The sequence below is a fragment of the Heterocephalus glaber genome, unplaced genomic scaffold (genome assembly GCF_053883595.1).
Source record: "Heterocephalus glaber isolate CG9 unplaced genomic scaffold, H.glaber_assembly_v1.0 deba00001600, whole genome shotgun sequence".
NCBI classification, from domain to species: domain Eukaryota; kingdom Metazoa; phylum Chordata; class Mammalia; order Rodentia; family Bathyergidae; genus Heterocephalus; species Heterocephalus glaber.
Genome location: NW_028258372.1, coordinates 894,892 through 920,023, shown reverse-complemented (window position 1 = coordinate 920,023; position 25,132 = coordinate 894,892). Strand labels below are relative to the sequence as shown.

General features: G+C 50.0%; 1 protein-coding gene across 2 annotated transcripts in view; it reads left to right on the top strand.

The window, feature by feature from the left end:
- The window catches only part of Smyd2 (SET and MYND domain containing 2), a 53,212-nt gene that overhangs the window by 10,234 nt on the left and 17,846 nt on the right, over positions 1 to 25,132 (top strand). Inside the window, exons 2-7 of one of the 2 annotated variants that reach the window (XM_087194238.1) lie at positions 4,143 to 4,298; positions 8,603 to 8,666; positions 15,684 to 15,794; positions 18,156 to 18,216; positions 18,827 to 18,951; positions 23,233 to 23,300. In XM_087194238.1, coding sequence (XP_087050364.1) covers positions 4,143 to 4,298; positions 8,603 to 8,666; positions 15,684 to 15,794; positions 18,156 to 18,216; positions 18,827 to 18,951; positions 23,233 to 23,300 — 585 coding nt within the window. The remainder of the gene's footprint in view (positions 1 to 4,142; positions 4,299 to 8,602; positions 8,667 to 15,683; positions 15,795 to 18,155; positions 18,217 to 18,826; positions 18,952 to 23,232; positions 23,301 to 25,132) is intronic. The other variant, XM_004853564.4, reaches the window with a different exon arrangement.

Genomic DNA, 25,132 nt, shown 5'->3' with positions numbered 1-25,132 from the left:
GGGATCATAGGTGTGTGCCACCAATTTTTAAAATGGTGCCTGAATATTATATATATATATATATATATATATATATATATATATATATATATATATACATACCGGGGATCGAACTTGGGATCTTGCGCTTGCGAGGCAGGTGGCAGAACCACTGAGCTAAATCCCCTGCCCAGTCCCTTCATTTTTTAAAAAAACAAAACCATCATTCAAAAGCCTCGTACAGCGCTTCACACATAGAAAATAATACTTTTTGATAATTTCTTAACTATTACAGATTAACATCATCACCTTACACTCTCGGGGGCAAGGTTGTTGTAGTCTAATAACAACATTCTTCATTCAGAAACAAATGGAATCACTAAGGACTGAAAGGAAAATTTCTGTTCAAACTTACCGGTTAAGTTTGAGTTCTCCGTGTGAAGTCCACAGTTGGGGTAATTCACCCGAAGAGATTGGTAACTCAATTTTCTGTTGTTTGGCTACAGGAAAATAACCAAGGAGATGAGACAGCTCAGCTCACCAACATTCTAATCTAGGCAGTGAAATGGTTAAAGTGATATGACTTTGATTTACCATTTTCCTTGATATCCAATCACATGAGCGTTGCACACATTACAGCAATGGCAGTCATCATGGAATTTAATATTATTGGCACTGTGTTTATTCCAAAGCTAATACTTATGATGTATTGTACCATTCCAGGAAATGGTGGGTGCTATTATCGATACTTTCATGAGAGAACTGAGCTGAGATGTTTCTTTCCTTTTGACCTCTCCATCCATGGGCTTTAGAAAAATAAAGATAAAAGTGACAGGGCCAGGAGTGGTGGCACACACCTGTAATTCCAGGCCTGTGGAGGCTGAGGCAGGAAGATTCCAAGTTTAAGCCCAGCCGTGGCAACTTAATGACTTACCAAAACTGTGTCTAAAAATACAAAAGGGCTGGCGATGTAGCTCAGTGCAAAGGTCCTAGGTTCAATCTCCAGTACCATTTTTTTTTTAATGCACAAAAATATCCCACTATCCTGCAAAAGTCAAGAAAGACATAGAGCATTTCTGGGGGGAAACACAAGCTTTTAAAAATGGGCACATTTTTCTTTGAGCCAGCTGTCTTCCTGCGATTGTACAGGGCCCGTGAGCTGAAGTTTGGATGGAGCAGAAGGCGTAACTTAATGCCCACCGTCCCATAGAGTAAATGCTTCTCTCACTACCCATGAATTTCGCGCAGTTTTTCTCTAAGACCAAGGTGAGGTTCATCTCAGCCATAGTCTGCATTAAAACAAATGCCCAGTTGGGATCCTCTCTAACACAGCCAGTCCTTCCACCATCCGCCAAACCCGGCCCCTCCCTGTAAATCACAGGTCCAGTTCCACTAGTTGGGAGAACCTAAGAGTTGCCGCCTTGCTGCCCTAAATATTTCCTGCGTCCCTGAGAGGACATGGGCTCTCACTTTTAACAAGCAGCAGAACAAAAGCTTGGTGCCAGGGCAGCGAAGGCTCAGCCCCACTCTGGGAAGAAGCCCCCCGCTGCCCACGGGTCTGGGTTCACTGTGCCCGGATTAAAGTGATGCTCGGAGTCGCTTTCTCTGTTACACAAAAACCTGTAGCCTGAGCATTATCCTTGTCCCCTGACTGGGTTATAATAGGGTTCTGCGACAATTCCTCCAATTTTTATTTCTGTCCAGCGAGACATTGTAGCCTTGTTCGCGTGACTGCCGTCGCTGGGTGGGAGGCTAACTTTGTTTCTGATTGTCTTATTTCAGCCCATGGAGAAGTGATATTGCGCCTCTGGGCTTTTTTCCTTTTCTCTTTTTCTTTTGGCTGGGGCTGCCTGCGTTCAGCAGAGCACACTTGTCACTTCTGTCACCGTTGGTTAAAAGTAATTGTTATTGCGAGCCCCTGTATGCCAGTATCATTTTCTTTCATGGTGAAACCCATGAAGCCTTCGTTTCAGTAGCAGAAAGTAGAGAGCAGGTAGAGAATCCGATCCTTTTTTACGCAGACCAACAGCACCCGCGGCAACGCGTTAACTAGCAGGAGTTGTTAATTACATTTCTAACCTGTTGATCTTCATGACTTCCGATTTTTAAAAGCAAGGAAATTAATCATCATGTGTGTCTCCTCCAGTAGAAATGACAGGAGCCTGTCTTCTAAGTACTGCTCCAGTCGCTAATAATCAAATATTGCATTTTTCTGTAACATTTCTTTTCCTTTTTGTGGATACAACCATTTCTTAAGTTCAAAGAGTCTGTCTCTTCCATAAAACAAAGACTAGAGAAACACAAATTTTCTTGCCATGACTGAGATGGTACTGAGGGTATGTGAGCAGCTGACATTACTTTAAAAAACACACACACACACAGAGAGAAGAGTAATTTAAAGTGCAGTAGTGGTACTCAACATTTACTGAATGTTTCCAGTGTTCGAAGCAGGGCTTCCAGCACTTGGCTTATATTTTCTCACTGGATTTTCAGGGTGAACCTGGGAGGCACAAGCTATGTCTTTATTTTACAGTGGGAGAAACAGATTCAGCAAGGGTTCGTAATTTTCCCACAGTTGCATAGCACCTTGAGCACCAGGAAGAAAAAACATATGTGTAGCTAGGAAGATGGGAAGCAAAATAGCTCGCTGTGCTCAGCCTGAGAGGTGAAGCCGGAATCTGGAAGAGGGGGAAAGAAAGCTGAGGCTTTTCATCTTGAAACTGGTACCTGGCTTCTAGAATACTTCCTGTCGTAGTTAGACCATGCATTTACCTAGGTATTCATTATCGAGACCCTTAAACAGCCCAGACTACTATACCTAGGGGCTGCCGTTCTTTCTTCAGAAGACTCACACTGGGCATACCTGTGATTCTACCACCCTGGGAGGCTGAGCCAGGAGACTGCATATTTGAACCCAGTTTGGACCATTTAGCAACTGAGCAAGCTTGGTGGAAAGGCTCTGGGTTCAATCCCTAGTATCGCAAAAAGAAAAAAAGAAAGATAAAAGACTGATATCGAAGACCCTTTGCCAAGTGCTTCATCACAGGGCAGCAAATTGAGCTTGGCTCACATTTTGCCCCGGGCCAGCTCCGCCTTCTGGAAGGTTCTGGAAGTCCCTCAGAGCCCCCCAGGGAGCTAACCATCCCAGGCCTAAGCCCTCCAAGCCCAATCCCAGGAAAATCAGTGGCCCCAGCCCAGGCAGCCAGAGAGGAGAACCCTTCCACCTGTCAGAGGTTATTAGCGAAGTCTTCTGTGTCATCCCTTTTTGCTTATTTATTTTAGAGAAATTTTGCTTTCTTTGTTTGGCACAGCCTTGCCCCAGAGGACTGTTCAGATCAGGTCATGTTACAAATGAGAGTTCCATGGCCGAGTCTTCCGTGGGTACCCACCCAGCACATTTGAGTTTTGGGTTCCAGCCTTGAGACCTTTGAAGAGTTTGCGTCTCTCCCCAGCTATGGGGAGCACGGATGCACCTGTCCCGATAATTCAAACCTCGCTCCCTCCCCATGCCCCATCTAGAATTGCTCAAACCCAAATAGATCATAGTGGATCGTGTTATTCACCATCAGTAACCACAGCTATCAAAACTCTTCACTTCTCCACTTCTCTGCTCCGAAGGCTGTGTTAAGAAAATCCGTGCTTGGCTTGACTTGGTTCCCTGTTCTGGGGCCAAGCACGCTTGGGGTCTTCAGTGAGAAGTTTGTCACCGGGGCCCTCCTGGTGCTGGTGGCTGAGGAGCTTCCTGGTTTCCAGTACTGATGAAAAGGGAGGGGCCTTCTTTGCCGAGAAAATACACCAGCCCTGGTTTCCTTCCAGTCTGTTACAAGTGACGTTGATTCCTACGTCACGGTAGTGGGGATGCCACCCCCAAATCCCAGTTTAGCAGTGATCCTGGATCTCAGACGCAAAGTAACCTGCTGGGGCAGGGACGTCCTGCAAGCAGCCCTCCTCCTGCTGCCTTGCTGCTGGGAGCAGACTGATCATTTTTGCTCCACAGACTCTTCCTGGAAGGCTGTCCTCAGAAAGGGTATTTTTGCATGATGAAGACAAAGTATGAATTTCGATTTCCCGACCTACTTCTCAACACGTTCGATTAGCTATTTCACCTTCCAGGTCCTCGTTATCTTCATTTTAAACTAGGAATTATGGTAACTTCCTCATAGGTCTGTTGGGAGTATTAGGAGAGATGCACAGAGATCAACCATTTTGGCCTCAGACGCTTGTCACCAGGGATGGCGAGGCTTTTACAGCGTTTGTTCAGTGATGACAGACAGCCTGCGTGGTGTAGGATCGCCACTACTGCCCTGTACTGTTAACAGGTGAGAACTTGGGGCCAGAGATGTAGCTCAGTGGCACCGAGCCTGCCTGGCAAGTGCAAGGTCCCGAGTTCGATCCCCGGTACCAAAAAAAAAAAAGGTTGAGAACTCAAAAAAAGAAAGCAAAAGTTGAGAACCACAAAGACCTTTTGTTCATATAGGTTGAATCTATTAATATTGCCATATTTGAGGTTAGAACAGAAAGAAATGATCAAGTATTTATTCATTTTTTAAATACCCACCATTACTGTTAACTTCAGGCTTTTTTATTAGAAATATTTTCCAAAATAAAGGAATTAGTGAGAGTAGTGGTATTGTTTCTTTTTTTTTTTTTTTTTTTTTTGGTACCGAGGATCAAACTCGGGACCTTGTGCTTGCAAGGCAGGCGGCAGAACCACTGAGCTAAATCCCCGGCGCATTTCATATTTTTTTTTGCAAATCTCACTCGTATCTGGATTTATAGAAGACACCTGGATTCTCAGATACGCTTCTGAATTCAGTCTGTGTGTCTTCGGTAAAGTATGTCGCCATGGACAAAGCTTTGCACAGATGTGTAATTGGAAAAGGAAGAGGATTTCAGTAACCCTTTCAGGTCAGTAGGGATATTCTTTGATTCAGCATTAAAACTCATGGGGCCGGGGATGTAGCTCAGTGGTTCCACTGCCTGCCTCACAAGTGCAAGGTCCTGAGTTCGATCCCTGGTACCAAAAAAAAAAAAAACAAATCCCGAAGTGATATTGTCCTGGACGATAGTTTGAAGTCATGTTGGTGAACTTTACATATTCCGTCACATTAAAATCCACTGGTTTATTTGCCTTTTCAATGACTTTTAGCCATGCCTAGCTGTGAAAACATCGTAGTTAGTCATTTGGAAAATTTTGGTTCACTAAGTGGCACAGGTCTTCCCAAAGTTCCCTCAGTCCAACAAACCATATTTAAAACCACAATTGTTAATATTCCCACCGGGCTCGTCAGAGATGCATTGTGTTGAGAAGCTGTCACACTCCGGGCAGCTTTCTGTTTTCCAGAATTCTAAATTTTGCTTGAAAGCTCAGATTTTATCATTGGCAACAAACACTGTTTTCCAAGAAGTGACAAGCTTGCTTCATTCTTTTCTATAAAATATCTGCCAAAGGCTGAAGTCTAAATAACCACTCTTGTCTAAAGCTGTTCTTTGAAGTAAAAAAAAAAAAGTATTCCAAGAAAATAAAAAGTAGCAAGTTCAGTTTATGATGCCAACAATCACACAGGTGCCTTTCCACAAGATGGTCGTCGGACTCCAGTAGGGAGCAGAAATATAAATTGCTGCCTTCTTCTCAGTCAATCATATAATGTCAGAAACTCTGTACTTAATTAAGAGTTGAAGCCAGGTGTGGTGATGGCACACACCTGTGATCTCAGCACTTGGAAGGCTGAGGCAGGAGGATTGCGGTGAGTGTGAGCCCAGCCTGGGCTACGTAGTGAGTTCAAGACCAGCCTGAACGACACAGTGAAACCCTATCTCAAAAAAAAATCGGGGTTTAATAAAAGTAATACTCGAGAACCACCTTGAGAGATAAGAGAAAATGCTTGTGGGCCGGGGATTTAGCTCAGTGGTTCTGCCACCTGCCTCACAAGTGCAAGGTCCCGAGTTCAATCCCTGATACTGGGAAAGAAAGAAAGGAAGGAAGGAAAAGGAACGGAAAGGAAAGGAAAGAAAGAAAGAGAAAGAAAGAAAGAGAGAGAGAGAGAAAGAAAGAAAGAAGGAAATGTAAGACCGTGGGCCTTACCAAACACTCCGAGGAGCTGACTGCAGTGAAGCACACCCAGGGATCCCAGCGGTGCCTCCAAAATGTAAGACCGAGGGCTTTACCAAACGCTCCGAGGAGCTGACTGCAGCGAAGAACACCCGGGAGGGAACACACCGGACAAGTTGGAAAGTAAAACAGGCCTTTATTAGTCTGGCCAGACGGCACCCCCAAAGCAAAATAGCTTAGAGAGGCAACTGGCTCAGAGTCCGGGGCTGTTTTTATAGGGGGTTGAGGGGGAAGTTAACATGTAGATTTAAGAGAAAAGAAACAAGGGTTAGTGGTCGACTGTCCCGTACTGATGGTTGGCACACACATTGATGGATTGTCCTACAGATAGTGGGTCCGGGAACGTCCATTCTCCGGGCAAACAAGGAGTTGAGTAATTTACCTTTAAAACTCTATGTCTGTTACAAATTTTATCTAGCTTCCCAGAACTAACAAGCTTCTTAATCATTAGCTCACATTTAATTGCAGTCAGGGCTACAAGAATTCTAAGATTAGAAGGTTTTGCAGTCCCACAGAAAGAAGAAAGAAAGGAAGGAAGGAAGGAAGGAAAGAAGGAAAGAAGGAAAGAAAGAAAGAAAGAAAGAAAGAAAGAAAGAAAGAAAGAAAGAAAGAAAGAAAGAAAGAAAGCAAGCTCGAAACAGATGGCTGGGGCTGGGAAGTCAGCCTCCCCTCCTGTCCTTGTTGGTGGCTGTGGATTCCGTGCCACGTGGGTGCCAATGAGGGACCTTTGGGTGTTTTGATGAAATCCCCCTAGAGCCCTTCCCTCCATCCCCAGAGCCCCAGTTGCTTTTTCTGTGCCCGAGATGTTACCTTCAGGCTGAAAAGAAGCCATGGTTTCTGGCCAACTTTACCGTGGGCTTCTGAGCAGGAACCTGTGTGATCCTTGCTTTTCATGTGTTGCAGAACCAATAAATACGTTGTAACCTGGAATCGGTTCCTAACCCTTTAATTAGGTGTCTCACCTCTGGGTTCAGAGGCTCCTTGGTGGTCTGTTTCCATGTTAGGTGGTTGATAAGCCCTTGAAATTTTACGAAATTTTCTGTTGCTGTTTGAGGGGCCAAAGGAGAAGGTGGGTTAGCAGGGCAGGTTCACAGCCTCAGTCAAATGCTCAGAGATAGGGCCAGGGATTTAGCTCAGTGATTCTGCCACCTACCTCGCAAGTACAAGGACCTGAGTTCGATCCCAGGTAAAAAAAAAAAAAAAATTCTCAGAGGTCTCTGCCCTGTCCCCATACAAAAACAAAAGCAAGAGCTAACATTCTTACAGGGTGCACCTCCCTCCATTCTGCACCTCTCACGCATTGCTTTTGGAACGAACTTTGAAGCCCTGGTCTGGGGTCTCTGCTTTCCCGTCCAGCTCCTGACATTTGTCCCCAGTCCACATCCCATGCATGTGCTGACGTGTCACCTCGCCGTTGTTTGGGGTGCATGCTCTGCACCTCGTTCCTGTCATACTGCACAACACAGAGGTGGGAGTCGGCTCCCTCCGGTGGCCCCTCAGGTGCTTAGACCAGAAAATCCCCCCTGCCATGGAGATGCGAGACTTGTGTATTTATGCCTCGACCCAAGATGTTTTCCTCCCACACCACCTTCAGTCAGCGCCTCAGAACCCAAGCGCTGTCGCCAAAGCTGCCAGGCAGTCTGTTTAGCTCCCACGGTGACATCCTGCGATCGCTCTGGGGGCTCATGGGAGGAGTGTGGTGACTGCCGAGCGTTGACAGGCGGCAGTGGAGGACTCTGCAGGAGAAGATCCCTGCATCTGCATTAGAAAACGTCAGCCCCCGTGGGTGCGCCCTCCCGGTGCCAGCTGTGCTGGTCTGCTCAGGAGGTGGCACGGGGAGGCCTGGTAGCAGGGTCGCATCCCCTGAGGCAGCAAGGATGCCCTTCGTGGTGCCAGCCTCTCCTGGGAGAATGAGACCATAGTGGCTGACCCTTGGTCCTCGAGACGGTGCCGTTGGGTCCTGTGTGATGTAAGTCGGTGGCTTCACCATCAGAAAGGGCTGTGGCCGCCTCACACAGCAGAGTCTGACGGCTAGTACTGCGTGGAAGAACACAACTCTACTTGCTGGGTCACATTATTTGTAAACGTAGCTTTGGGGGCTGGGGTAGGTGACAGCATGGTTTTGTTTATTTCAGTAGCTGCCACATGGTTTGGTTTATGTCAGGGCATAAAACTCAGGCAGGAATCTGCCTTTCCCAAAACTGCTGAATAAGAGCAGAGGTGGCAGGAGAGGCCGTGGGCCCCAGGTCTGGTCCCTAGGTCAGAGCGCTGCCCTCCTGGCTTTGGCCGCCACCCCGAGGGCCAGCGGGTCCTGTAGTGTTGGGCTGTGCCCTCTACCTCCCTCCTCAGGGACTGGGCCCAGGCAGGGCCTCCTTTGGGAAGACAGGGGAGAGAAAGGTAAGAGGAATCTTGTCCTGCCTCCCAAGTCGACAGCTTTAGTCCTTTGCATGATGAGTGTGCTTCATCACCTGTCTGTGCCTCTCCCACTACAGTGCTCTTTCTGTTTTTAAGGAAAGAAGGATTGTCGAAATGTGGAAGATGCAAGCAGGCATTTTACTGCAATGTGGAGTGTCAGGTAGGTGCAGGGCAGCCGGCACGGAGGGCCCTCTTTCCTCCGAGGACCGGAACCCGGCGTCCTCTTTGTCCTTGTGCATTGTTCTGCAATTCCCTTCCACAGCCCGCACTACCTATGAGTGCTGCTCCCGGGGCAGGCGGTCACAGTGCGGGGCCCGGGCAGGACAGGAAGTGAGGTAGGGAAGGGGCAAGACACAGGAGAGCCTCGGTGGGGCAGGCAGGTGAACCACCAAGGTCACCAGTGTGTCCCGAGATGGCCCTCGGTAGGCGGGGGTGCAGAGGGCACAGATGGAAACCCCACCTGGACTGCGTGAGGCCAGCTTGCTCGCAGCCTGAGCCAGCCCAACACAGGCGCTGCAGAGCTGGGGGAGCCGAGCTGCGCCCCATGACTCTGGATGGGTGGGCGAAGGCCGAGGGGTTGGGGAGCCCTCGGTGGGATTCTGAGGGCCGAGGAAGGAGTGGTGTTCCCCACGCCGTGAGTCCCATGAAGTGTCGGAGGTGCTTCCCAGAAAATGCGTCCCATGGTCAGTGTAGGCGTGCGTGGTCTCTCTCGTTATTTTTTTGTGTCATTATATATATTGTCTTTTGTAGCATTTCCTTATACTGTCTTTCGTATGCTAGTATGCTTTGGGAATTTGCAAGTCTTCTTATTTGACCTCTATACCTCCCCCACTTATGTTTTGAAAGGAAGTGTATTGTACACCTCTGGACAGGCCAGTGCTGTTAAAGGGAGGCTCACGTGGCGGGGCAGATTCTCTTCCTGTACCTGGGGACACCACTTCCCCTTACATCCAGCCCCGCTTTCTCCCTGCTTCGGATGACTCAGTTTTATTTTTCCCTTCTCTCCTCCTGAGGCTGTCGGCCCTCCAAAGGCCTGGAGAGCTTCACTTAGGAGTGGCCGAGATTGCTAAGCCCGGGTTGCGTGTGACAGCAGAGCGAAGCCCACACTGGTTGGCAGGAAGACTGGGTGTCTGTCCCCACCCTGGAGGGACAGTGGGCCCTGGGGGATGTGCAGGTTGACTGTGTGTGGGAGACAAGCACTTCTAGGAGGCGCTCCTGCCTGGTCCTGTGGAGCAGTAAAGATCAGTAGAGTCATGTTCAGGTCACGACCTCACCCAGGACCAGGAAGATGTGGCCAGGGAGTGGGAGTCACAGGCCACGTCCACTGTGCCTGTCTGATCTTGGTGAGTCGTGGGAACCCAGTGACGAGGAAGAAGTGAGGGGGTGTTATAAGTGATAGTTCCCCAGTCCGCAGTGAGGCTGGGTGTGTGTAATTCAGGCCGACTGAAGCTTTGCTTTACACAGGGAGTAGCCAGCATCCATACTCCTGCTTTACGGGGCTTGTCTTTTGAACCTGGGAGAAGGCTGACTTCTAAGAACTTTTGGACATAAATGGTGTACATTGGGCAAATAATGTGAGGCCATGGGCAACATAACAAGATCTCATCTAAAAACCCCAAAACTAAGAAAAAAGCAAAATTAGCCTTAACTCCCCTGAGTGAGCGACAGAGTCCATTATTGTAGGACCGCTGAATGTGCGAGCGGCCTGCGTCCGGGGCTCTGGGACACACTGCTGAGCTGTATTCCTTTAGGCCCTGCCAGGTGGCAATCTTGAGATGAATCGTCACGTCCACGTTGGGATTTGGAGGTGTTTGTTCCAGTCCCCCAGGACCTGGTCTTCCAGATCTGCAGCCTGAGAAACCTCACTTGGAGCATGCAGTGAGGGGGCCTGCTCTTGGGGGCTCAGACCCCCGGCCTGTGTGTGTGCCAGCGGCCTGTCTGTTAGGGGACAGTGAGTGCTTTGACCTTCCTGACATTCTCCCCAAGGGCAGTTTGTACGGGTGGCCACTGGCCACTTCGTTATGTGACCTTGGGTAGTGGTGAGCCCGGGTGGAGGAAGGGGCTGTGCAGTTTCCTGTCCAGAGGTGGCATGGCAGAGTTTGCCCTCCTGTCCGCCAGGGTCCTGGGAGGAGACTCCCTGAGCCGGGAGCAGGGCTGCTTCTCTCCACTTCTCTTAGTGTCCAGCATCCAGTCCTCCTAGGAGGAAGCCATGCCACTGCTCCGGAAGCCTGATCCTCCTCAGGCTGCCAGGCTGGGTGTGACCTGCAAGAGGCTGCTGGCTGTGCAGGTGTTTCCACATGATGGCAGGGGCTTCAGAGCTTAGAAAAAGTAGGATTCTGGAAACACAGCACTGGTCAGGGCTCCCTACCGGAAGTCTTAGGGGTGAGGGCTCTGGATACAAATGTAGTCAGGGTTCCCCAGAAGGGAACATTTGGAGGGACTCAGAATGAGGCTCTGCTAAGGGACCCAGTATGGTGTAAAACAACAGCAGGGTCTTGCTAGTTGTTTCAAGACAAAAAATAAAAGGGCTGAGGATGTAGCAGAGTGTGGAGGCCCTGGGTTCTATCTACAGCAGTGTAAGAATGAAGCAGAACAAGATGTGCCAGGAAGCTCTTGGAGGGATTCTCCACCCCAGGAGGCCCGGCCTGGCCCGCCACCTACCTGGGGCTTCCTCAGAGCTCACGCCGAGTGTGCAGGTGGTTGGTGCCATGGTGTGTGGGGGGAGTGATGAGGAGGGCCTTGGGGGCCAACGTGACAGGGCTGGGAGTCGGCTTTCTGCCCAGTGAGAGGGATTTCCCCACGCTGCAGCGTGCGCTCTCGAGGCCTGGGGGCCGTGTCACAGAGAGGGTCCTGGGGAAGAGGTGTGCTGCTGCTGCTGTGTTGGCAGAACAGGCGCAGGAGGGTGCAGCCACACACCCTTCCCGAGTCCTGCAGGCAGCCGGGCGGCTCCGGGTCCCCAGTGCCCGGGTGCTCCGCTGCTCTGCCTCAGGTCGCCTTCAGTCACCCCCTCCTGGCTCCCCTGGCTCAGCAGGACAGAGCCAGAGGAAAGATTTTAATTGATCAGGCATGAAAAGGTAACGGGAGGAAATATAAAAGATATAGAAGTTCCTTTTAAGCTCGGCTTGTTATTTTGGAACCTGTGTGTTTTAATGAATTATACTTATTTTTATAAATATACCTGGAAAGCTAAATATACTCTTCACTCAGACTTCATTCCACTGTGCCACGACACAGTCATGAGAATCATTTTGGGAAGTTTATAGGGAGGATAATTATTGTGTGGTAGAGCCATCTGGTAGATATTTTTAAACCTTACACATAGAGAAAAAACTTTTTGTTTTTGATGAGTGTACTTGGAAAGTGGGAAGAGGCGTGTCCTGGTGGAGACTAAAAACAGTACCTGTGAGGACATGTGACAAAAGATGCGGGAATATTCTAGGCTTTCATGATTGATTGGAAAATAACCAAAAGTGTGGGCGTGGCTAACCCATGCTGTATAAACCTCTCATCGTGTTGGGTGGGGGATGGGCTCAGGGTCCTAGGTTTAGCCCTGCTTGAACTTACTGTGTCTAGATGCATAGGAAGCTTGGCCACTGTTTTATTTGTTTATTTTCTAAATGTTTAACATCAGCACAGGAAGAAATTTTAATGGCTGAGTTCAGCCATCTTGGTTTTATTGGGAAGACAAAGGAGACCCTGGGTCCCCACAGCGGTCACCTTCCTGTATGATGAAGTCCCCGCCTGATCCCTTCCCACTCTTCCTCTGACGATGAGGGTGGCAGGGAGCAGAAGTCCTGTGACACCTTCTCGCCATTCCACAGTCTGAGAAATCACACATGGCACGCGCACAAGTGAGCTGTGTTTGTCTTGCAAGTTCCATTAGGATGAGACCTAGAAACACCAATGCCTGAGATAGGAAAGAAGGCTTCATGGTGGGAATCCGATCGCCCTGTCCAGAAAGGCAGGGTCGTGTGCTCACAGAAAACTGGAAGCCGTAATAATCTTTTCCTCCAGTGTTGGAAATGCAGGTACAATTTTGCGATTCTTGATGTTTCTTTAAGTATTTTTACCCACGTGCAAAATGAAACTCATGTGCAGCACTTATTATCTTGGCTGAAAAAGAATGAGAAGTTTAGGGCCGGGGATTTAGCTCAGTGGTTCTGCTGCCTGCCTCGCAAGCACAAGGTCCCGAGTTTGATCCCCGGTACCAAAAAAAAAAAAAAAGGAGGAAGAATAAGTTTAAAAAGAGCATTGATGTCCAAAACAAGCCGCATCCTAATTACATGTAGGTTTTATTGTTTAACTTTATCACACTGGCAATCTGTATTCATCATAGAAAAATTAGAAGATATAGACCGAAAGAAGAGCAGAATGAGTGTTTGATTCCTTGAGAGAGAACCGCTAGTACGACAGTCTCATAGATGGTTTCCTGAATGGGTTTTGTCCACATGTACGTATGTTATTTTTCTGGAAAACAGATCCTGGTTTACATAAAATTTTACAAGGATTGCAACCAGGGAAGGAGTAGTAGTAGCAGCTTGAATTTTGAAGAAAAACAGTAGTTTTAGAAAAAAAGATTTTAGGAAGAATGACAAATGTGTTAAAAGCCATAAAGAGTTCCAAAGTCCCTGCGTACAACAAAGCTGCCTATAGTTTTGACAGCTAGCTCATTAGTGAAATTCATTCATCCTTCATTCAGCTAGGCCACCTGTGGCACTGTGTCTAACTCGGGCGCTCTCTCACCCCGTGTTCCACATGGCATAAACAGCGTCAAGTCCCACACGCTGTCTCCCATCCCCACCCACCGCCTGAGGCAGCACTTGCTGAGTGGCTGAATGAACCCCAAGGTGAACCTTTGCCAGTGTTTGTCAAGAGGCCCCCATGTGCCAGGCCCTGTGCCCGGTGCATCTCTCAGGTGGCTTTGGAGTCCTCGAAAGGACCTTCATGTTATCCCATGTGAAGGTCCGGCGTGGCCTGGGAGTCTGACTCTCACTGCCGGAAGGTGTAAAATCACAGGCTCAGCAGTCCGGACCTGTTAAGTAACCAAGGGATCATGTTACTTACAGCCAGGAAGATGGGTGCTGGGGGCTTAAGAGGCCATTTGACATCACACAGCTGCGGAGCGGGAGGAGACTGAGGTCTCTGGGGCCCAGGACAGAGGCCCCCCTGCTTCCCAGAATGCTGCCCTCCTCCTGGGTGTCTGGATTCGATTTCCCCACCCTTCAAGGACAGGGACGGTGCTATTTCTGTTAACACTGATTTCAGATTCATCGTTCCAGTAGTGATGGTATGAACAGACTGTCAGGAAATGTCATCGTTTAACTTCTTTCTCCTGGAAGTTCACTGGCAACGGCAAACCCCAACGCACTCACCCTCCACAGTTCAGAAAACCAATAGCAAAAGGCCCAGCAAAGATGCAGCTCCCCACTGGGACCTGGCGGCTCGTGCCTGGCTGGGTTGTTGTTGGTTGCCCCGTGGACCCTGTTTCTCTCTGGGACCCAGAGTCTCCTCGGTCCCTGCCTCTGGGCTCTGCGGCTGGGCAGGGAGCGTGGCCACCTGTCACAGCTCTGCCTCGTCCATGGGCCCTCCTTGGAGGCTCTGGCTAAAAGCAGGTCCCCTGCTCCCCTGGGCATTGCTCATCATCTCCCTCCCTCCGTGTACCCAGTTATATTTGGTGCAGCGTTATTTAACTCTCTGGAACTTCTTGGCACAGAACTTGAACCCGGGGCTGTGCCAGATCCTGCCCTGAATCATTGAGCGGTGCTGCATCCTCCTGGGGCTGGGTGGAGGCCGGGGCAGGGAGGCAGCTCCATGCCCTCCACTGCTCACTGTGCTGATGCCCGGGAAACATCGGCGTAAGTCCGGGTCCTGCGGTTACTGTGAGCAGAGCACACTCAGTTTCTTTATTTCAAGGGTGGGAGAAGATCCTACACCAGAAAGCTGCCGTGTCTGCAGGTTTCAGTCCCGAGAGGCAGCAGAGACAGGGCAGGGCTGTCTGGCAGGATGCGCATGGCAGAGTCTCAAGAGAGCATGGGAGAGGATGGGATTGCAGTCGGAGGGCACCGCACCCCCTGTGGCTGTGCAGGTCACTTTAGGACTTGGCTTTTGGCCTCCTGAGAAGCCAGTAGAAGTTCCTGAGCTGAGAACCCGCAGGAGCTGCGTTTTGTTGGGTGGGCTCCCTCTGGCCTCTGGCGTGTGGTCTGAGTTTGAGAGCAGACACCAGCTTGGGAAAGGCGCAGGCGGGGATCTCAGTGCAGGACCTTAGGGTGCACAGGTTGGGTGACCAGGAGGGCTGAGAGTGTTGCGTTTGGAGGGCAGAGGGAGGGGTTGCTGGGAGCTGCGTGCGGGGCGTGGGACCCTGGTGCTCAGGGTGGCCCGGGCCGTTTTCTGAGCAGGGAAGGCGAGGGCCAGCGGGACAGAGCCTGGGGCTCTGTCTATGTCCAGACTGTCCAGGGCCCACCCCTCCTCTCTACCTGCACCCCACCTGTGCCAGCTTCTCCGTCTCCTCCTGCTCCCCGCAGCCTCGCCCAGCCTGGCCCCAGCGGCCAGGTACATTCTCAGTCCTCTCACCCCAAACCTGTCACTTGCCCGTCACCACGATCATCCCTGGTCCTCAGAGCACATCAGAGCCCATCCTGGGAACACAGCGCCACCCTGTGGGGTACAGCATCCCTGGGCTCAGACACAAGACCCGGCCACAGGAGACAGCTACTTTTAATCACACGAACCCCAGAAGTCTGTGTCTGCCTGTCCCCAGCAGCTGCCCTCCCAGACTTGAAGGCCTTGCCAAGCCCGCGAGGTTTTTATGAAAAAATCCGCCTGTAGAAGGAAGCGTGTTGCTGTGCATCAGTGGGAGAACAGAGCGGGAACAGGACCGTAGGGCCCAGAGTCACCTCAGTGGCCAGTCCCCAGGTCACTCGGCAGAATGAGGGGCTGCAGAAAGACGCGAGGTTCTCTCCTCCCAGTGACCTTGGAGAGGCCTGGGTCAAGGTCCCGTGGTCACCTCCAGCCCTAAGGATGTTTCCTCAGCTTTTCCAAGGAGCATTGTGTGCTTTCCAGGCAGAGATGCCTTTCCCCTCACCTTAGCCAGGGCCGAGTACTGCATGCTGTCTTCTCATATTTTATTCCACTGTGCGTGTGTCTGTGTTTTCGTAATGCTTTTTTAAAATCTCCCCAGAAAGAAGATTGGTCCATGCACAAGCTGGAATGTTCTCCCATGGTTGTTTTTGGGGGAAACTGGACTCCCTCGGAGACTGTACGGTTGACAGCAAGGATTCTGGCCAAACAGGTGAGGAAATAGGATTGCGTTCAAGTGCATTTTATTCATTTTTTTCTTAAATTACAGAAAAAATGAGTATCTGACCCCTAGCATCTTGTGGCCCATTTTGGACTGCATTTCCAGTCACAGCCCTGTGGACGGGGTGGAGAAATGCTCCAGGCATAACCTGGTTTGTGGTGTGCACTGTGCAGATAGGGTGCTGCTCACCTCAGACCAGGCGTACAGCCCTGGCTGTGATGCCCGAAGCTTCTTCAGAGTCAGGTTTACCCAGAAGAAGGGCGGGAAGAACCTGACAGAAAGGACCTAGGGCCTCCTGGGGACCCGGCCATCCTAGAAGGCTTTGAGGTTTTCGGACACAGGGTGCACCTCGTCCGCCTTCCCCCCGGGGTGTTATTTTGCTCTCTTGGTCTCCGTGCTTTCTTGCTGGTAAGTAGACAGGCAAGGAATTGGAGGGAAGAGGCAGGGTGCGGGCCAGTGCAAAGAGAAAGAATGGAAAAGTGGAAACTGAGGCCAGAGGGGAGGAGAAGAGAAGAAGGGAAGAGAGAAGGGCAGCAGGAGCCGCCCTCCACGGGAACAGATGATCGCCAGAGATGGTACAGGACTGAGACTCTGCCGCTTCCTCGATGGGTCCTTCCTGGTTGCACTGTAACTGGACCCCTGATTCCCAGAGCCCAGACATCAGAGCGGAAGAAGAAGATGCCCTGGACAGTGATGGCGAACCTGTGGCACGCGTGCCTTGCAGCATTGGCACTTGGTGCTCAATAAGTGGGATGGGGGTTGCAGTTTGGGCACTTGACTCTAAAAGGTTCGCCATCCCTGCCCTAGGACTTGGCCTTGGGCCCCATTCATTCCCCAAGCTGGTAGAAATTGGTGACCAGGCCTCTTTTCAAGCTGAACCCTCATCCACTCCCTTCCCATCCCCACCCCCCATTTGTCTTTTTCTTTTAAGCCTAAGCCAAGTGTGATTGTAAGGACTCGCAGGTGTCTGCATAGACCAAGTTAAGGTGCTGGAGTTATAAACAGAAGTAAAACATTTCTGCCCTCCATGATTATCACTCTGCCGGGCTCAGGTAGGATCAGATGCTGCAGAAAGACCTGGCTACCAGCTCAGAACGACGACAACCAGTGGAGGGGAGTGAGACTGGAAAATCGAATTGTTTTTCCCTGGAAGAGGCCAGAGAAAGCCTACAGGAAGCGGGGAGCCTGGGCGTGCAGGCTGGGGTGGGTGTCAGGATGCACAACCCTCCGGTCTGTGGACGGGGAGACCAACCTTCTGCGTCTTCTCCTGCCCCCTGACTCTCTGGGGTGTCTGTGGTGTTGTGTGAGGATTTCAGAAGAAGCTGGATACTTCCTGACTCCACCGTCTTCCCAGGCTGGAGGACTTATTAATCTTAACAGAAGTGCATCCTGTGAATGGAAAATTTCTGCTCCCAGAAAGAACTGTTGAAATGTTTTGACACCAGGAGGGTCGCCCTGAATACCGTTAGGAGTTTACACTCTTCTCATTCAAGTTTTATTATAATTACTACTACTACTAATAGTGTACGAAATGAAAAGTTACCTGACCATCTTTTCATCCCAATAGGACTCGGATGATTAAAAAACCAGGCCATTTGTATTCTAGTAGCTTGCAAAGGATTGGGGGACACAGGCTACCCCACTACCAAGGGGAAGCCTAACATGTTAACTAGGGAGGTGAGAGCACCCGGCGAGGCCACCTGTATCCCCAAATTGAATAGCCAGATTACAAAGCCGGGGCCTCAGGCCAGCTCCTGCGCGCTGCGTTTGAACTCTTGTCAACACCAAGTTTATTCATGTTCTCAAAGCCTGGCGGGTTTACTATTGTTCGCTCCTCTTGGGGTGTCTAGAACAAAGCCCGCAACACGTTTCAAGTGAATCTGGGCTCGCAGATACAACCAAAAGTGTTCTTTTTGAAACACAGAATTTGAGATCATTTTAGCCTATGCTTAAAGAAAGTGTAAAATGGATGGGGGGTTGGATTTTGTTCCTTTTTAGCAGGAGAAATAATAAGTAGGATGGTTCATCTGTAGACCCCGTCCTTTTAAGTAAGGACCCTAAAAAGTTGTTTTCCGGCCCAGTTCTTTCTGGTATAAAGCATTTCTGAGCCTACTGTGAGTGTGGCAGTCTCGGGGTGTCAGGAATGCAGTAGACTCTTCACAAAGCTTTTGAAAAGAGCCTTTGGATGCAGACATCGGCCAGCGCTCAGAGCCCGAGTGTGCTCCTTGGGCAGCTGCCTTTACTTCCTTGAAAATTGTTGCTTTTTCTTCTCGATGATGTTAAAGCGAAAGCACTACTTTCAACACTGGTTGGTAATGTCTGTGTCTGTGTGACTTCTTCCCCAATTACTAGAAAATCCATCCAGAGAGAACACCTTCCGAGAAATTGTTAGCCGTGAAGGAATTTGAATCGCGTAAGTCTTTGTGTGCCGGGCCGGGCAGTTATTTTAGCCACAGATTTACTGTGGATGAGATAGGATGGAGGGAAGGAAGGGGCAGTCTGCTTTCTTCATAGGGATGGTGGTTTTTAATTATTAGTTTCATTTTGACCTGTGTGCTGTTTTGAGAGATGCTTCAAACTTTCCCCGAGTTGACAAGTTCATTAGGGAATAGTAAAGGCCGCGGAAGTGCACTGTGACTGGCCTGCGGCGTCCCCGAGCATGCAGAATATTTCGGACCTTTGCTGAATTGCAGTCCTAGGAACAGCTGATGTTCTTACCAAGCGATGCTAAATCAGGGGCCACCCGGTCATTTGACTGACAGACCCGGGGGCCCTGAGCAGACAGTGGCCTAGTGGCCAGTGGTCTCGTGGCCAGTGGTCAGTGGCAAGGTCGTTTACCCAGTGACCTCTGGTGGTTAGAAGGGGGAGGAAAACAGGGTTTGCCTGCTAGGCCGGGCGGGGGGAAGTGTTCTCGAGCGGTGGATGCCACCGCAGCTTCTGTCCCGCCCCACACCATCTACCCTGAGAACAGGACAGAGCAGGTGAGCGGGCTTCCCCGGGTGAGCCATGCCATGTGTCCACAGATCTGGACAAGCTGGACAATGAGAAGAGGGATTTGATTCAGAGCGACATCGCCACGCTGCACCAGTTCTACTCCAAGCACCTTGGGCTCCCCGACCATGACAGCCTGGTGGTGCTCTTCGCACAGGTGAGACGCGGCGAGGTGATGCAGTGAGGTGACGCCACACCTTCCTGGCCTTTCCCTGAGCCGGGCGGACCAGGGTCTCCTCTGCGCGGCTCCCTGGGTGTGGGAAACAAAGCCTTCGTGCAGCCAGGGCCCCGGGCGGCACTCCGCCTCACACTGAACTCCTTGCAGAAAAAAGGCCATTCCAAATTCCCGGGTTAAATCTTAACTTCTCCCCTCTTAAACCCTCTGCTCTGACGGAAAATGGCCCTGTCTTTCTTGGACTCTTTCTGCTACCACGGCTGTGCTGGGAATAGGGGACACCAACTTCCCCAGAAAGAGGGAAGCCCACAGGGGTACGAGGGAGCCCCACTGAGCATAGTGGCGGGGTGTTGTCGGAGAGGCTAAGGGTTCCCAAAGTCAGAGCAGCTCGGAAGTGACTAGCAGACTGGGCACGAGGTCCTCAGCAGAGCTGAGCCCGGGGCCCCAGGTCTCCTGCTCCCCTGCATGCCTGCATCTCTTGCCCTCCTATTTCCTGCTCCAAGCTGGGTGTCTGGGTGAAGGTGAGTCTCCCTGAAAGGCGAGGACCCCAATGCTGCTCCACGGGCATAAGTAGCCGTGTGCCCTGCCGGACCCTGTCCATGTCCGACGCACTAAACAGCCTTGCACATCTCTGTCTCGGGACAGAATGGGCGTCGCTGACGTGGCCTCTGACCCAGTAATTCCATTTCCAGGAATCTGTCCTTAGGAAATAAGCAGAGATTAGGGACAGATTCACATGCAGATTGTTTATTATAGGGTTCTTTTCAAAGCAGAAGAGAGGGAGGGAGGAACGGGAGAGGGGAAAATGAAATATTGCAAATGGCCAGCAGTAGGCGTTTGATTAAATAAATTATAGCAGAGCCATATGACAGAAGGTCGTGTAGCCTTTGTGTTTCAAAGACTGCCTGAAGATGGGAAATGATGCTTAGGTACAAAAACAGGGTGAAAAGTGTGTGTGATATGGAAACATCCATACTTAAAGATTGCATGAAAGTTCACAGTTGGTTTCTTCTAAATTGTGGGAAATATTAGCTTTCACTGCATGGTTTTTCTGGATTTTGAACTATGAACAATGTATGACATTTTTAAAATACTGGGAAAAACTAGGAGAGAAGCACCTGCTTTAAAAATTACACATACGAGGGAAGAGGAGACTCTGCCACTTGATCCCCCGAGGACCCCACTGTGACAGCTGAGTGGATTCTTCTGTGTTTTTGTGGATACATTCAGCTGTGAGAGTCGCAGTCTGGACGCAAGTGCTCTTCCTTCAAAAAGGGCCCAAGGATAATGGGCCCAAGTTACGAATGAACGTTAAGGCAGAAGGAATGAAAACCCTGCCTGATTTTCATGGTATCCTAGGTTTGATAGCATACTTTCCTAAGCACCCTAAGATGGTAGATTTGGGCAACACAGCACAGTTGGAGAATTAATTCTCTTAATATTTTTCAGAAGCCAGTTACATGATTTCTTTTTTCTAGATGACACATGAGCAGTGAAATTAAGATTCTTCTTTTTCTTCTTTCTTCTTCCTCTTCTTCCACATTCTTCCCTTCCTCTTCCTTTTCCTCCACCTCATCCTCTTCTTCTTCTTCCTCCTCCCCCCTCTCCTTCTTCCCCTTCCTCTTCCCCCTTTTTCTTTTTTGCTGGGGATTTCACTCAGGGCCCTGTGCATGCTAGACAGTCACACACCATTGAGCTACATCCTCAACCCTTTTAAAAACATTTGAGACATGGTCTTGTTAAGTTCCTCAGCCTGGCCTTGAACTTGTGATACCCCGCTTCAGCCTCCAGAGTAGCTGGGATTACAGATGTGCACCACCACACCTGGCAAATGTGTCTTCCCTCAAGCTCTGAGAAAAGATACCTTCCCCTCTATCGCGGTAATACATATGGACAGGACTTCTCCATGTCAATCCGGAATTGTGTTTCTGTCACAAAATTCAAGACAGATCACACAAGTACAAGTGTCCTTGTGGTGAAAGTGAGTCAGTCTTTGAAGTTTGGACTCACTCAGAAAATCTGGCTCACTTTTGTGCCTAAGAGAAGAAAACACAAGCTGTAGGTAGTTTGTTCCTTTATAGACTAGATATTTATCAAACCACTGTGTACATTCCATGGTTGTGCTTGGACACCCACCCACACTTGCATCGCTCTTTAATGTAAATTTGAAAAGGGGGTTCAGTATCCCAAGCAGAGGAAAAAGGGGCCCTTCCACTGTTGCCCTGGGTTTGGCCTCTCAGCCTGAGACCTCCTGGTCCACAGAGGCCATAGCAACCATGCTCCATCCACAGCGCCGAAGTGCATTCCAATTCCCAAACACTTGTGCAGCTAGGAAGCTATTTTCGGTGTGCAGCCTACATCTAGTCTAAATGCTAATTATGAGAGAGGCTTTCACAAGGCTCTCACGCCTGATTTGGCTCAAAAGAAAAGAAGGATTGTGGCCCATGCATCTTCCTTATGTGCAAGTTTGCTTCTCTTCTCCGGGCAGAGCTCAGAAGGGAGGGCAAGCAGGCCAGAGAGGAACAGTGCTTACAGGAGGGACCCTTTGGTTAGGAGGGAGAGCGGGAGGCCACGGAGGGGCTGCTGGTTGGAGCAGGCTCAGGCCTGAAGCACTCCAGAGTCAGGCACAGGTCTGGGGGTTCACACAGAGAAGGGGTCTCCAAAGCCAAGGAGCAAGAATCTGGCACTCAAGGCAGCCTGTCTCTCCTAGGTTCCTTTTGGTAATTGTTGCTAAATCCTCACTCATCCATGCATTCATTCATTCTGCACACACTTGTCCTTGTGGGTACTGAAGACTGCTAAGGCTCATTGGTGTCCAGTGTGAGATTGTGTACGGGTCATTGGGTACCTGGGCACTAAAGTGAAGACACACAACTTGTACCATCGTCAGTTTTGTTGAATGAATGAAAATCCAAATTTACTCCCACCCAATGTTGCCCGGTGGCCATTGGTTAATGTCCCAGTGACAGAAAGATCAAGGTACTTGGAGTTGGCACAAAAATTAGTTCACTAAATCTTCTTAGAAATACGCAACCCTTGGGGATTTCCAAGGCTGGCTATTGTACTAGCCTCTTGTTATAAATGGTACATGTAGAATCTTCTGTAGCTCCTGTTTCAGTGGTTCCCAAGGTTCCCCAGCCCTTGCCATTGTCCTTTAGGTGAAATTGTCCCATTAACATTTAGTGGACACAGCCTCTTTTAGAAGAAACTCGGTTCTGTGCGAAGAAGCCAGGCTTTGCCGTTGGACGGTCCATGGGAATTCTGACTCCTGTTCTGCAGTCTGCTTTTGCACGACCTTTGCAGGCCACTTAGCCACCTCCCAGCCTCACTTTCCACATCTGCAGGATGGGCGGTTACAGTAATGCTGGGGCCGTTGTGGGTTGATGGGCTTATTAGCTGCAACAGCTGGCCACTGCCTGGCCCCTGGTGAGCGCTGATCAGATGCCGAGTGTGGTGTCTCCGCTGTGGGAAGTAGCGGGTGGCATCACCAGTATCCAGCTGTGTGGTGTTAGGTGCACAGGAAGAAGTCCCACTGTGGTGTCTCCCAGAAGCTGTGCCTTTCTGAGCACAGGGTCCTGCACCCTGGGCCTCTGTCAGTGCCTGTGACAGAGAAGACTCTACAGGACATGGAAGTTGGCTGGGATTGTCCTCGTGTTCAGCCTGCTCCCTCCACCTTCCGCCCCCAGAGTGCGACAGTCGCTCTTGGCATTTTGCAATGCCACATTTCTTTGTTGGAAAGGATGAGAAAGTGGCTGCAGCATGAAAGGCCCCAGCTCCTTTCCTCGGGGCTTCTGTCCCTGTCCCTCTGAACCTCAGAGAGGGACAGCAATTAGAGGAGACTTGCTAAGTTGCAGCCTCACCTCTGAGGCGGGCCTTGTGTTCAGGGGCTCCTTTTTCAAGGCCACAGGACCTTGACGGGCCGGTCACACAGGGAACTGGGGTAATTGGGGTTGGACTCCAGTGTCCTGACCCCTGGTATCCTGAGTGCACGGGCATGCACACCCGTAGTCCTCAAGCCTCGGGGGGGCTGGCGGACTCGAGGCCTGCAGGTGGCTGCACGGGGAGGTGCAGCAGCCTTGGGTTGCTGGGCTGATGAGGACATTTCATCTGAACAAAGGACCTCGTGACCAAAAGAAAAGGGTTTGAAACCACCAAACTGGAACATCTTCCTAGTTAACTTGTTAAAGGTCACAATTAAAGAAATGATCTCCATCCAGAGGGAAGCTACCGTTCGGCTTTCTCTGTCTCCCTGTCTCCCTGCAGGTTAACTGCAATGGCTTCACGATTGAAGATGAAGAACTTTCCCATTTGGGATCAGCGATATTTCCTGAGTAGGTTGAGTGTGACTTCGTTTCTTTTCTTTGTGCTTATTTAACACTAATTTGGGTGGGTTTTTTGATTTTTATATAACCCACCTAACGGCATGTGGCAGGCATGAAACTCCAAGTGAATTAAGACAGCTTTTTAATCTGCCACATTTCAAAATATTTCCCCTACACTTAAAGATCCAAAGGTAGCAGTTAGCAAAAAGTTGCTTGTTAAGTCCTGCTAGGCAGAGAGCTGTTATTAAAGAATATTTAATGGTGTGTGTAGAAGGAGCGGCCCATGCCCCGCTGTGAAATTAGTTTCTGCCTGTCTGTAGTCTGGAAATCTTACGGTTTCTTGTGCCAAACTGAACATTAATCACTAACCAAGAATCAGCTGTAGCTTTGGATAGAGAATACGTGAGCTTGTCTAATGTCTATTTTGAAAAACATCAATATGAAAACAGCATAGTTTGGTGCGAGACTGTGCTCAGCTAGTGAGCTAGGGAAAAATTTCAAAGACCTGTCCTGTTTTTCTCTCTACTTTAGGAACATTCAACAAATGTGCAAAAAGCTACCCAACTGCAGTTACAGAATGGAGTTGTTGTTGTTTTTCCCCAGTTCAGAGAGCATTTGTGGAGTGAGGGTATTTGTTTTTAAGAGAATGAGATTGTTGGGCGAGATACAGAACTGTGAATTTCACAGGTCTCTGCTGGTCCCCGAAAGACAACGAAAGCCCAAGAGTAGCGGAGTTGGGCCTCATCTTCTGCCACCACCCAAGGGACCCCAGCACCCCAAGGGTACGACCTGGCTTCAGTGCCAGCTGCAGTGCAGTCCCTGCCTCCTGACTCAGCCAGGAGTCTGGCAAGAACCAGGAATGAGCATGCTCTGCAGGGTCGCTGAGGAATCTGCTTTTCCTTTCCTAGGCCCTTCCAGTCCATTTGTTCCTCAGACTTCCAGGGTCTGACCGTCCGCTGCGTGTCAGGAAGCCAGGGGGCCAGCCATGTCCTTCCCCACGACGTCCCCAGTCTGGACTCGCTGCCAGCTTGTCCTGAGCAGCCAGCCGCCCTGTACTACACAGACCTCCAGCCCTGGGAATGGCCCACGCGCTCTGTGCAGCCCCTGTTCTGCGTGTTCTTGGGGTGAGGCGTAGAGGGGTTCCAGTCTCCGAGGGGCCAGGAGGTGGCACTGCCCCCAGAGCAGGGATTCCAGCAGGTGTGCATGCCCACGGGAACATGAGCCCCAGTGTCCGGGTATTTTTAATTGGGGGAAAAGCCCGTTGGGCTGAAATCATATTGGCATTGTGATTTCAAAGGCAGCATTTTCAGAGATCAAGCACTTTCTCCCTGTAGTTTAAAAATTTCTGTCCTCAACTTTGACCTTGATAATAATCAGAAAGCTCAAAGCTCCTCTGTAGGCGAATCTCTCTCTCCTTCTCGCTGTCCCTGAAAAGCAGGCAGTGAGCCGAGGGAACAGTGGTGTCCCAATTTTGCAGATGAGGAAATCGAGGTGCAGAGAGATCCGGAAGGGCTTCTCTGGCCTCACACCTTAGGCAGCTGGCGTTTCTCAACATCTGAAGAAGGCGCTGGCCGAGAAACGATCCACTGGACAGAAAGCGGCCCGCAGGGGACACCTCGTTTGTCCTCGCCGCCATGTGGGAGTCACGGAGAGCTGTAGGGACTGGGCCTCAAGTCCTGCAGCTGCCAGGAAGGAAGATTTCTGGCATGTTGTGTTCATTGTTGAGCCTTTTGTTTTCAGCTTGGCTATCACTGCTTTGAATTGCGGATTTCACTGTTTAAGACAGTTAAAATGTGAGGTGTTAGACATTATTACAGATGCGCACAGAAACATCTCAGCAT